Raw genomic sequence first — 12,205 nt, forward strand, 5'->3', positions numbered from 1 at the left:
AAAATGTGAGACATAGTAACTTAGCTTCCCCTTCCCACCTCCAGAAAAAACAAAGCCTGTACTGTATGTTCCTCAAGCGAAAGAAAATTTCCCCTAGACTTTAGCTAATTTTTTCCTAAACTTTTCCTTTTAGCTCCAAAGGGGAAGTTTCAGACGGGGCTCTGTGAGCAGGTGCTGGGCGTTGTGGCAGAGGCACCAGAGTCTGCAAGGAGCCTCCTGTGTTTGATCCTTGGAATATGGGCCCGGGAACAAGTACATTTGCCAAATTTAGTTGTTAACTGTCGACCTTGCCTTGACCTCTCAGTAGCTCTTATCACAGTTGGCCACTCCCCTGTCTTTGCAACACTGTCTTCACTTGACCGGCAGCCCTCACTCTCCTGGCTCACTTCTTCCCCACCGGCCTCTGTCTGGTCTCCCTGGCTGTGTCTCCCTGACCTCTCCTGACCTCTAAGTGGTGGCAGGCCCAGGCCCAGCCCCAGTCTCCAGACCTCTCCCCTTTTCCCCTCTCTCTTCCTATCCTGGCCCAAGTCCTACAGACCCTTTCCTGGACGACAGTCCCTCTTTCCACCCTGGCCTTCCAGTTTAATCTCTACACAGCAGCCAGAGGGATCTTTTAAAAACATAAGTCATGCCCAGCAGGTGTGGCTCAGTGGTTGAGTATTGACCTATGAACCAGGAAGTCACGGCTCGATTCCCCTTCAGGGCACATGTCCAGGTTGCGGGCATGAATCTCAGTGTAGGCATGCAGGAGGCAGCTGATCAATGATTCTCTCTCATCATTGATGTTTCTATCTCTCTCTCCCTCTTCCTACCTTTCTGAAATCAATTAAAAAATATATTTTTAAAAGGTATATTGCTGTCCTGGCCGGGTGGCTCAGTTGGTTGGCACATCATCCCGTAAACCAAAAGGATTGCAGATTCGATTCCTGGTTAGGGCACATACCTAGGTTGTGGGTTTGATCCTGACCTATTGATATTTCTCTCCTCTCTCTCTCTCTCTCTCTCTCTCTCTCTCTCTCTCAAATCAATAAACATATCTTTGGGTGAGAATTTTAAAAAAGTTATGTTGCTTAGAGCCAGCAAATTTGCTTATAGGAACTTAGGTTTCAGAAATGCCCAATGTGCAACAGCTCATTTACAAGGTTGTCACTGTGGCCACGTGTGTAGCAGTGAAGCTGGCGGAAGCCATGTGCATATTTGACGGTAGGGGGTGGGTTTGGTACATTATGCTGGTCAGACTATAACACTCAGTGAGGGTGGCTCTGCATGTATGGCATGGAAGGCTGGGCAGAACATACTCTTAAGCAAAACAAGTATGATCTCGTTTTTGTAGAGAAATGATATACAGTCATGTATCGCGTAACGACGGGGATATGTTCCAAGAAATACTTCATTCGGTGATTTCTGTCGTCGTCAGAACATCGTAGGTGCTTACACAAACGCGGGCGGCCTAGTCCGCTACGCACCTAGGCTCTGGAGCGCTTCCTGCTTCTAGGCTGCAAGCCTGTGCAGCACATCACTGTGCAAAACAGCGTGAGATTAAATAAACACCAGGGAGACTGATGCTGCGGTCATAGAGCTGATGACAGGCCGCCCAGGGCCTCGGGTTGGCACCCTGTCCCCATGCTGCGGGTGGCAGCGTCACCGCCAGCGGTCCTACGGGGTTTTCCCATGCCCAGGCTTGTCGGTGCTGCCTGGAAGCTGGAGGCAGGACTGACATGCTCTAATGCCTGCAGAGCCTTCTCTGGGCTCTGGCATGCCTGCCGCCTCGCTCCTGGACTTGGCGTTCAGCTTCCTGGCCTTTCCCGCCCTGTCAGGGCCTGGGAGGGCCAGTGGTTGGACAAGACCTTGGGAGAATTCAGTTTGGCTCCCACAGGGCCTCAGCCAGGGCTGGGGAGCAGCCCCGGAGGCAGGAGAGGGAGAGGGCCCGCCTCTGGTGTCCCCTGGCCATCTTCACAGAGTGCGAGGGCCCTTCCAGATGGCTGAGTGTTGAGGCCCAGTTTACAGATAAGATGGGGAAACACAGGCCAAGCAAAGGCAGGGGGCTCACACCAGGTCCCCCAGGAGGCCTGTAGAGGCAGGACTTGGCCCGGGGTTTCTGGACTCCTAGGCTTGGACTATTCCTCAGCACCCTGCTGAACTCTTCCCTCTAGTAGGGAGTTAGCCTCACATACCTGGCTGACCCTTCCTGGAGACTGGCTGAGGACTGGTTGCCATAGAGATGGTGGAGAGGACAGTTCCAAGGCTGGCAGATGGGGGTGGGGGTGGGGCAGGACACCAATATGCTAAACACCCACCAACAGTTGGTCAGGACCAGGAGAGCAGGGCAGGACCCTAGGCTCCAGGCTCCAGGGATGGGCACAGGGCTGCTCGAGCTTCTGTCAGGCATCGACCAGGCTGAGCAGGTGAGGGAGGCCCCATGAGGGACTTCCAACTGCCCAGGGGCAGCCTGGCTATCGGGGCCAGGGGAGGCCAGGGTTGAGGGAGGCCCTTGAGAAGCCATGGGACTGAGCTGCGGCCTAGGGGAGAGTCAGGGAGGCTCGAGGGAGGAAGGGGCTGTGGGGAGGCTTATAAGGATGGGGTGAAGACAAGGAGGATGCCAGGAGATGACTCCCAGGCTCCCAGTGGAGTGATTTAGGGAACATTGTGGGAGGAGCAGGACTTTGGGAAAGATAATGAGTTTCTTCCATCTTGGCTTAGCAAGTCCAGGGCCCTATGGGGCCGCCAGAGAGCGGTCCAGGACCCCGAGGCAGCATAGTGCAATGGTGACAAACTACGCTCTGGGGACAGACTCGACATGTTCAGGTCCTGGCTCCATTTACTGGCCGTGTGACCTAGTCACACGATTTTCCCTCTCGGACCCTCAGTGCTCTCATCTGCATGATGGGTGTGATAGTGAGTACCCACCTCACAGGATGCTTGGGAAGGTTAAAGTCCGAGCCTCTCCTGAGTTGTTGCTATTTTAATATTATGAACTGAGGTCGCTGTCAGTCAGTTTTAGGGGCCAGCCAAGGTCCAGAGAAGTGGAGGGCCCCCTGGTGGAGGTGTGATGTGGTCTAGGACCTGGGCCTTCTCTCCTGTCTTGGCCCAGGGGAGGCTTGGGAGTGGTAATAGTGTGATTCGGAGTCAGCGGCAGAGAGCTCAGAGTGGAGGGCAGACGGCAAAGAAGAACCGGAGGCCCCGAAGCTGGAACAAGAAAGAGCACGGCTCTGCGGAGGCTGAGGAGTAAGCAGCTGTGGGAAGGGCCGGGAGGGATGCTGGGTGTCAGGCCCCGTTGGGGGTCAGTGTCCTGACCCTGACCTCTGCCCCCTGCCCTCTCCCTCCTCAGTGTTGTTCCCTCTTCTCCTCGGAAACCCTCCTTCCCTTTCCAGTGGGCCTGGGAGAGCTACACCACAGATGGTCAGGCTCCGCTTCGGCCTGGCTCCCTCTCCGCCCCAGCGGCCCCCCAGCACAAGTTCAGCCCTAAGTGCACTGACAGCTGTCTAGAGGCCCATGACTTATGCTGGAAGATGAAGGTGCAACACCTGGAGAGGAGACGGCAGCTCCAGGCCTGGGACGTCTCCATCCCTTCTGGCCAAGGGGAGGGTCGAGAGCTGGAGCTGCCCAGTGAGTGTGGCCTCCAGCCACCCTGCAAGAAGTCAGGATCAGGATCGGAGTCTGAGGAGGCTGCTGAGGAGGCTGAGAGGGGTCTGAGCTCTGGGGAACTGCCCCAGTCTCCCAGGAGGAGGTCGACTTTGGAGGATGAATGGTTTGCAGAGGAGCCAGAGGAGGCTGAGGAGGAGGAAGAGGAGGAGGAGCACAAGGTCCCCCGAAGAAGGAGGGCGGGTTCTCGGAGAAAGAGGTGGAATTCCCACGCAGAGGCCTCCGAGGAGAGTGAACTTCAGGGCCAAGGGAGCCATCCCAGCTCCAATGGCCCCCAAGGACCACAGAGGAGGAAGGCAAGGGCCGCGGAGCGGGAAGGGATGTGGGACCTGGAGAAGATGAAGAAGCAGATAGAGCAAAACTTGGACCGTGGTGAGTGTGGGGCTCAACACCTGGGTTCCCGAGGAAGTTGCACAGGGGGAGAGAGCTGGGGAGCGGCCTGGGCCAGGAGTTCCGACAGGGCTGGCCTGGGCCCCAGGTACTAGGTGGGATTGCCCATTGGGCCGGGAGAGGTAACTTCTCCCACTGGGACAGGCCTCCAAAAGCATCCCTGGAAGGCTTGGCGGATTGCTATCCAAAACTGCAGCAGGAGTGGGAAGGCCCAGGCCTCGGGAGAAGATGGGACACCGTTTGCCAACTTCCCCACCCGAACCGTCCACAAACGGCAGGAGGCCACCAGGTAAGGCGGAGGAAGGAGTCCGGGGGCCCAGGGCAGGGAGTAGAAAAGGAGCCCATTCTCCAAGAGATACTTAACCATTCATCCTCTCATTCATTCCTCCATTTACCCAATCATCTATTGATCCATCAATCCATCCATCTCTGTCTGTTGGCCCAGCGGTTCTCAGCCCCTTTGGCGGTCACAACCCCTTTGGCGGTCGAACGACCCTTTCACAGGGGTCGCCTAAGACCATCCTTCATATCAGATATTTACATTACGATTCATCACAGTAGCAACATTACAGTTATGAAGTAGCAATGAAAATAATTTTATGGTTGGGTCACAACATGAGGAACTGTATTTAAAGGGCCAGAAGATTAAGAACCATTGGCTTGGCCAATGGTCTATTGACACAACCAACTTTTCATTCACTTCCAATCTTCTATCCATCAATAATCAATTAATTTATTTTTATTTTAAAAATATTTTTACTCTTTAAAAATATATATATAATTTTATTGATTTCAGAGAGGAAGAGCGAGGGAGAGAGAGATAGAAACATCAATGATGAGAGAGAATCACTGATCAGCTGCCTCCTGCATGCCCCACATTGGGGATCGAGCCTGCAACCTGGGCTTGTGCCGTGACAAGGAATCAAACCGTGACCTTCCTGGTTCATAGGTCAACGCTCAACCACTGAGCCACACTGGGTGGGCCATCAATAATTTATAAACTGAGTGATTAATGCAACACATATTGAGTATATACTCATGTGTCCTTAGGATATAAAGATAAAAAAACTTGCCCTAACTGGTTTGCCTCAGCAGATAGAGCGTGGGCCTGTGGACTGAAGGGTCCCAGGTTCGATTCCGGTCAAGGGCATGTACCTTGGTTGCAGGCACATCCCCAGTAGGGGGTGTGCAGGAGGCAGCTGATCAATGTTTCTCTCTCATTGATGTTTCTAACTCTCTATCCCTCTCCCCTCCTCTCTGTAAAAATTCAATAAAATATATTTTAAAAAAAGATAAAAAACCTTGGTTCCAACCTAAGAAGCTCAAGGTCTGCTGGAAAAGGAGACAGATGGGCAAAGCAACAATAACGGCAGTAGAGTTAGATAACTGCTGTACTTGGGGCTGAACAAGAGATAATGGGAGGAGATGGGAAGACTGGGTGGGGATGCAGGGCTGTTGGCATCGTCTAGGTGAGGGATGGGAAGGGCCTGAACCAGGTGGCCACGGGAATGGAGAGCAGGGGTCCATTTGGCGGCTGGCTCAGTGGGTCTCAGTGACCAGCTAGAAGTGGTAGGTGAGAATCCTTTCAGCATTCTGAGAGTACCCTTCAGTTCTTACCCTGTCACCTCCTGCTCGAGGTCCTTCCATGCCTCCCTGTGCCCTTGGGACCAAGCCCAGGTTCCTTGCTAAGGAGGCTCCTGTCTCCCACGCCAGCTGGTCAGAGTGGGAGGGAACGCTCATGCTCTCCCTCCTTCCTCAGCCGCCCAGCTAACTCAGATGCATCTTTCAACTCTCAAGTCAAGGGCCACTTCAGGAAGTTCTGCTCTGTGCTCGAAGCCATCATAGCTTTTGCCACACCCACACCACACTGCCGTGGGCCGCTGGCGTGTCTGTCCCTGCGCGCAGACTGAGGGCAGCTGCCTGATCTTATTGATCACGGCCTCTCCGGTTCCCTACACAGGACCCGCACATATTGGTGCTCAATAAATAGGTGCTAATTGAGTAACTGCATCTCCCCTTTGTCTATCTGTCCATGATTCAACTATGTATTGATTCACTACTATTGAGTTTCTGTCCATGTTAGGCACTATTCCAGCTGCCAGGGATACCTTGTTGATGAATGTCTCAAAATAGACAAGAAACTGCACTATGAGGCTTACATTCTACTTGGGAAGAGGATAATTAATAAAGGAATGAACAAGGTGGCCCTGACCAGTGTGGCTCGGTTGGTTGGGCATCGTCCTATGCACCAAAAGGTTGCCTGTCAGGGCACATGCCCAGGTTGCAGGCTCGAATCCCGGTAGGGGGCATGCAGGAGGCAGCTGGTTGATGTTGCTCTCCCGTTCATGTTTCTCTCTCTAAAAATCAATTTTTAAAATCTTTAAAAAATAAAAAAAAACAAGGTGTATAGCTAGAACTGGAAAATATCTGAAAGGTAGGTGAGGTGGTCAGGGAGTCTTTTTTTTCCCTGATATCTGAGCAAAGACCTGACGAAACCTGGGGGAAAATGTCCCAGGTCGATCTAGGTGCTGACTATTCAGCCATCCACACCATTCATCTATCCCTCCGTACGTCCATGATCACATCACCATTTTGTTTCTTTTTTCTCTCCATTCATCCACCTGCCTGTCCTTCAAGTCAAAATGCATTCCCTTAGCCCTGTCTTCCCTTCCTGGCCCCTGACCCTCTGTGAGCCGCCTGTTCCCCACAGGCTCCTCCCATCCTCTTCTCCCCTCTCCCCCTCTAAGAAGCATGCTGCAGGGCTGGGAGCGGCGGCAGCAGGAGGAGCAGCAGCAGGCCGAGCAGCGGAAGGCCCGGGAGCAGCAGGTACAGCAGCAGGTGGCCCGCTGCCTGGCAACCTATGCACCCAGGAGTCAAGGGCTGGGGGCTGCCCAACGCAAGCTGGAGGAGCTGAGGTAGGAAGCTGGGCTGTGGAGGGCCTGGTGGGGACAGGGCAGAGGCAGTGCTGGGTCAGCCAGCAGGGCCCAGCAGACCCAGCCCTCGCCTTCCTCCGGCTGAGCCTGCACTGCCACCCTCCAGCCGGCAGGCCGGCCGGCCACTTTGTGTGCCGTATAGATAAAGACCATGAGGCTCAGGAGGAGGGGCTGGGCCAAGGTCATCCAGTAAATAACAATCTCTGAAGCTGTCAAATGCTCAGGTTAAATACTCCACGTGTTTCATCACACTTTCAAATCTTGTTTTTCTGATTTCACAAGCCAGGCATGCTTACTATAAAAATTCAGATGTTACCAAAATAGCTGATGTAGAATGTGAGCAGCACTTATGTCCCCCTCCCACCCACCCTCCCGGAGACAGCCATTGCTCGTGGGCCAGTGGGTTGATTCTCTTCCTATATTCTGACCATTTAAAAAACCAATCCACAGCCTGGCTAGCATGGCTCAGTGGTTAAGCATCAACCTATGAACCAGGAGGTCATGGTTTGATTCCTGGTCAGGGCACATGCCTGGGTTTTGGGATCCATTCCCAGTAGGGGGCATGCAGGAGGCAGTCAGTCAATGATTTTCTCTCATCATTGATGTTTCTATCTCTCTCTCCCTCTCCCTTCCTCTCTGAAATCAATAAAAATCTAATAATAAGAAAAACCAGCCCACAAATGCATCCTTAAAGGAAAATCACTGTTAGACTCATAATAGGCCCATGAGGTAGGTATTATCACCATTCCCATGATTTTACATATGAGGAAGCTGAGGCTCAGAGAGCTCAAATCATTTTCCCACGAGAGCTGCGAAGCTGGGATTCCAACCCAGGCAGCCGGTGAGCCACCCTGCTACACTGCCTGGGAGGGCTCATTACCCAACATCTTCCCCCAGCCTGACCTGGTGACCCAGGTGACACTGCTCACAGGTGCCATTGCCATTGCATGCCTGCTGGGTGCAGCTGGCCCAGGGCAGCCCTCCCAATGCCTCGTCTCCTTTCATCCTGGGAGATGTCTTCTTGCCAGACCTTAAGTTCATTGTTGTTGTTGTTTTTTTACCATGGCAGGAAGCGTAAGTTTTCAAACCCCAAGGGGCAGATGTCAGTGAGAGGAGTATTTCAAACACGCAGCCTTCATTTCCTGCTTGGGAGTAGTGTTTCCCACGGGGTCTCTCAGCTCACAGCCTCTGAACTTTCCTCTGAGCTGCACGGGAGACTCTGCCCTGCTCAGGAGGCGGGCACAAACAGTTGCCCTGTGGTGGGGAGGTGATGTGCCTTCCTTGCATCCAGTGATGATGGACACAGCTGACATCCACTGACATGCTTCCTTTTCATTCAGGACGGGGGTGGACGGGGGTGGGTGGGGCTCACAGACCTGTGCCTTCTCTCCATTCGAACATAAATAGCTTAGAGAACCTAGCAGGAAAGTGTACATGGCATCGCGAGCAAGACAGAGACTGAAGGCCAGCTCCTGTCCCTCCCCCCAGCCCCTTGCAACGGCTGTAAATCCCCCTTGAATGGCGACGACTCCTTTTTGCAGTAACTTCTGTCCCTGCCATGGGTTTTCAAGTCCATCTCTTTTTCTTGGATGGAAGATTCTCTCCCTGGCTCCCAGACAAGGGTCCAGGCCCAGCAGACGTGCCGGAGGGCCCGGCATGGGCGGGAGTCTTCTCCCTCCGTACTGTCTGGGTGCTGCCACCGCATTCCCTGCCTCTCTCAGGTGCCTCACAGAAGGATGCCGGGACCTGAGTGCACGGCGGCCAGAGGACCCTCCTCCTGCCGGAGGCTGGCTGGTTGAGCAGACACATTTCTGACGAGGGCACGAACTGGGCTCTGTACCCGGACTTGTGCTTCTCCAGTGGAACCTTGATTTTTCTGGAATGTGTTTTATTTGCAACATCGTTGTTAGTTACTCCGTCCCGTTTTCTAAGCTGTCTGCTGATAAGAACCACAGCAGATGCTGGCAAGCTGGCCCCACCGCTGCTATAGCAGAGGAAAAGAGCCCAGAGCCATGCCCACAGCCACAGCTTCCTCCTCACGGGGGTGGTGTGAGAAGTGCAGCCTGTGGACTCGGAGGGGACAGGCTGTGCGAGCAGCCACCCAGTTGCTCAGAAGCCACCACTGGCCCCTCTCCCTTGGGAGTAACTGGGAGGACGAGCGAGCCCTGGCTGCACAGCCTGGAGACACTGCCTCATGTCCCAGCTGTGCAACCTTGGACAAGTCCCTCAACCCTCCTGAGCCTCAGGGGAGTCCTGGGTAAAATGGGACAAATACTAATTCCCACCCACTGAGCTCAGGAGGAAGCCAGGGCGAGGAGGGGCATGGAATGGCTCTGTAAAGGGAAGGGCATACAGTCCTTAGTGAAGACGAGCAGCTCACCAGTGGGGATGGACTGTGTCCATGGTTAGCTGACCACAGGCCCGTCTCCCCACAGGCGCCAGGAGCGGCAGCGCTTTGCCGAGTACCAGGCTGAGCTGCAGGGCATCCAGCACAGGGTGCAGGCCCGGCCCTTCCTGTTCCAGCAGGCCATGCAGGTGAGAGCTAGCGCCCGGGCCAGCAGGCCATGCAGGTGAGAGCTAGCGCCCGGGCCAGCAGGCCATGCAGGTGAGAGCTAGCGCCCGGGCCAGCAGGCGGCCTCCCCGAGCACACGCCTTTCCACCGGCCGAGTGGGTAGGGAGGCGAGGTGGGGCTGGGCCCCTTAGATGGCACCCCAGGCTGCTGCCCATCTGGAAGCCCTGGGCCCCCTCAGTAATCAGAGCCCCACTTGTCTGGGGCCCTGGTGCACAGTGGGACTCCCTCTCCCTCTCCGCAGACCAATGCCCGGCTCACGGCGACCCGGCGCTTCTCCCAGGTGCTGCTGGCACTGGGGCTGGATGAGGAACAGCTGCTGGCTGAGGCTAGGAAGGGGGATGCCAAGGGCACTTCCCGGAAACCCAGGTGAGGCCTTCTAGCTGGCCACGAAACTGGCCCTGCCCAGATGTGAGGACAGGGTGCATGACCAGCACGCTGGGCCCCGCAGGGTCTCCTCAGCCCCCTTCACCTTGTGCTGGGGGTCTGGGAAAGGTTGCGGGAACTCTGTGGGCAGCCACATTGACCCGCCCTGAATCTAAGCTTCAGTCCTGCCCTGCCCGCCTCCACGGCCTGGGACACCAGCAGTCAGCAGGTACTTCCAGGCTCTGTCCCCCATGTCCCCGAGGAAGGTGAGGCCAGGGTTATCCCCTCACTTCTCAACGAGGAAACTAAAGCCTGAGGCAGGGTCTCCCCCAGGGACACAGGAGAGAATAAGCAGCAGAGCCCGTCTGGGAATCTGCGCCCACCTGAAGGCACACGCCAGGCCTCCATTGTGGGCTGGTGCCCGGCCAGGCTTCCCACATGTAGTCCCTTACCCCTTAGAGCAGTGGTTCTCAGCCTTCTGGCCCTTTAAATACAGTTCCTCATGTTGTGACCCAACCATAAAATTATTCTCGTTGCTACATCAAAACTGTAATGTTGCTGTTATGAATCGTCATGTAAATATCTGATATGCAGGATGGTCTTAGGCGACCCCTGTGAAAGGGTCGTTCGACTGCCAAAGGGTCGCGACCCACAGGTTGAGAACCGCTGGCTTAGAGCAACCTGAGCAGAGCAGGGCTTACAGACCTAGTTCACAGAAGGGAGCGGAGGCTCAAAGAAAGTCCTTCCTCAGGGTCACACAGCATAGGAGCCAGATTTGAACCCGTATCATCAGTGACAATGGCCTTGCCCTTCCTACAGCCCAAGGTGGCCTCGGGTATAGGGTTGGGGGGCTACAGGGTCTAGTGGCCTCTGTCGTTGTCTTTGTCTTTAAGGAGCCAACGACCAATAGGGGAGAGAATGGAGCACTCTTCTCAGAGCCCCCCCAAGACAGGAACCACTGGCAGCCAGCCTGAGAGGCACTTGATCCAAGCCTGGACTGAGGATCCCAGGCCCTTAGATAAAAATTAAAGGCTTTATGGAAAATACACTGTGGTATTTCCTTCCTTAAAAAAATATGTTTCTATTGATTTTTAGAGAGGAAGGGAGAGGAAGAAGGGAGGGACAGAAACATCGATGTGAGAGTAACATCGATAGGCTGCCTCCTGCACGCCTGCCCCCAACTGGGGACCGTGCCCACAACCCAGGCATGTGCCCTGACCAGGAATCCCAGGAATCAAATCAACAACCTCTTGGTGCATGGGTTGACGCTCAACCACTGAGCCACACTGGCCGGGCCAGTGTGGGATTTCTGGTGGTGGAAGGAAGAGACTGCAGTTGGGGGTAGGAGATGGCAGGTGGACAGGTAGCAGGTTTAGCTTGTCGGCCCAACCCCGCGCCCCCGCCCCCGCCCCTGACTGTCCCAGCCACCAGCACCCAGCCACACAGCCTTGGGGGTGCTCCGGAGAAGTGGGGCATCTCACAGAGCAACAGCTGTGATCCCCACTCCTAGTTTCCAGCATGTATGCTGGTTCCCAGAAATTCAAGAGTGAATAGGACAGGATGGCCTCTGCCTTTGAGAAACCCCAGTCCCATGGGGGAGTAGGGCGGACCTTTAAAGGGCATGCACATCACACCATATCAGATGGACCACATAGGGGCCACCAGATGGAGCAACTGGGGTGAGGGTCAGGAGGGATTGTGTGAACTGGGCTTTTAAGTAACTTCAAGTTATAGCCCCTCTCCTCAAGGAAAAAAAAAAGCTCACACACACAATTGTCCCAAATTTTACACCCAGTTTCAGGGGGTTCAAAGACACACAGCTCTTCAGCCGCTCCTTAGCAGTTCACAGGTTAAAAACCCAACCCAGAGAACATGGGAAGGCAGCATGTGCTGACAGTCCTGGTTGGAGGGACTCGGAGGCTGGGCTGTGGAACTTGGGGTTTCAAGGACAGCATGCTGGTGAAACAGGAATTTTAGGGGTAAAATAAGACAGGTTTAGGAGATTTTAGAAATTTTGGAAATTAAGGGGACCATGGAGGGAGCACAGAGCTGCAGAGCCGCAGAAGGTGTATTTCCATAGAATAGGGAAGCTGAAAAGTTGCAACAGGTATATTTCCATAGAATGAGGGAGCTGGGGACAGCAAAAGGCCTATATTTACAAAATAAAGAGAAGGAAGCCCTTCATCCAGAAGAAGAAAGCCCAGAGGGAGTAGGAAAACAAGAAGGAAGGAGGGGGGAGAACCTCATGTGTCCCATGTGAGGTTGGACCTTTGAGCCCAGGAGTTACTATAGTAATCAGTCTAAG

At 54.4% G+C, this 12,205-nt stretch overlaps 1 protein-coding gene across 6 annotated transcripts; it reads left to right on the plus strand.

The window, feature by feature from the left end:
• The first annotated feature begins 2,626 nt into the window (after positions 1-2,626).
• TSGA10IP (testis specific 10 interacting protein) lies at positions 2,627-10,940 on the plus strand. 6 transcript variants are annotated; one of them, XM_081098433.1, is made up of 7 exons: positions 2,627-3,225; positions 3,329-4,014; positions 4,177-4,321; positions 6,780-6,947; positions 9,401-9,500; positions 9,779-9,903; positions 10,794-10,940. In XM_081098433.1, exons 1-7 carry the CDS (start codon positions 3,050-3,052, stop codon positions 10,927-10,929), a joined length of 1,536 nt encoding a protein of 511 aa, XP_080954559.1. In that variant the 5' UTR covers positions 2,627-3,049; the 3' UTR covers positions 10,930-10,940. The 6 variants fall into 6 exon arrangements, 4 of the variants coding, with proteins under 4 accessions (XP_080954559.1, XP_080954561.1, XP_080954560.1 ...); XR_013996391.1 differs by having other exon boundaries at positions 3,009-3,225; positions 6,743-6,947; XM_081098434.1 differs by having other exon boundaries at positions 3,009-3,225; positions 6,783-6,947.
• The last annotated feature ends 1,265 nt before the right edge of the window (positions 10,941-12,205 follow it).

Source organism: Myotis nattereri (assembly GCF_964212035.1).
Source record: "Myotis nattereri genome assembly, chromosome: 9".
Taxonomy (NCBI): domain Eukaryota; kingdom Metazoa; phylum Chordata; class Mammalia; order Chiroptera; family Vespertilionidae; genus Myotis; species Myotis nattereri.

Bases quoted from the DNA above. Each gene is read 5' to 3' on its own strand.
- TSGA10IP (XM_081098433.1), top strand. From the start codon at position 3,050: ATGTGGTCTAGGACCTGGGCCTTCTCTCCTGTCTTGGCCCAGGGGAGG. The intron at 4,015-4,176 runs GTGAGTGTGGGG...CCACTGGGACAG, and splicing joins AGAGCAAAACTTGGACCGTG to GCCTCCAAAAGCATCCCTGG. The intron at 4,322-6,779 runs GTAAGGCGGAGG...TCCCCCTCTAAG, and splicing joins AAACGGCAGGAGGCCACCAG to AAGCATGCTGCAGGGCTGGG.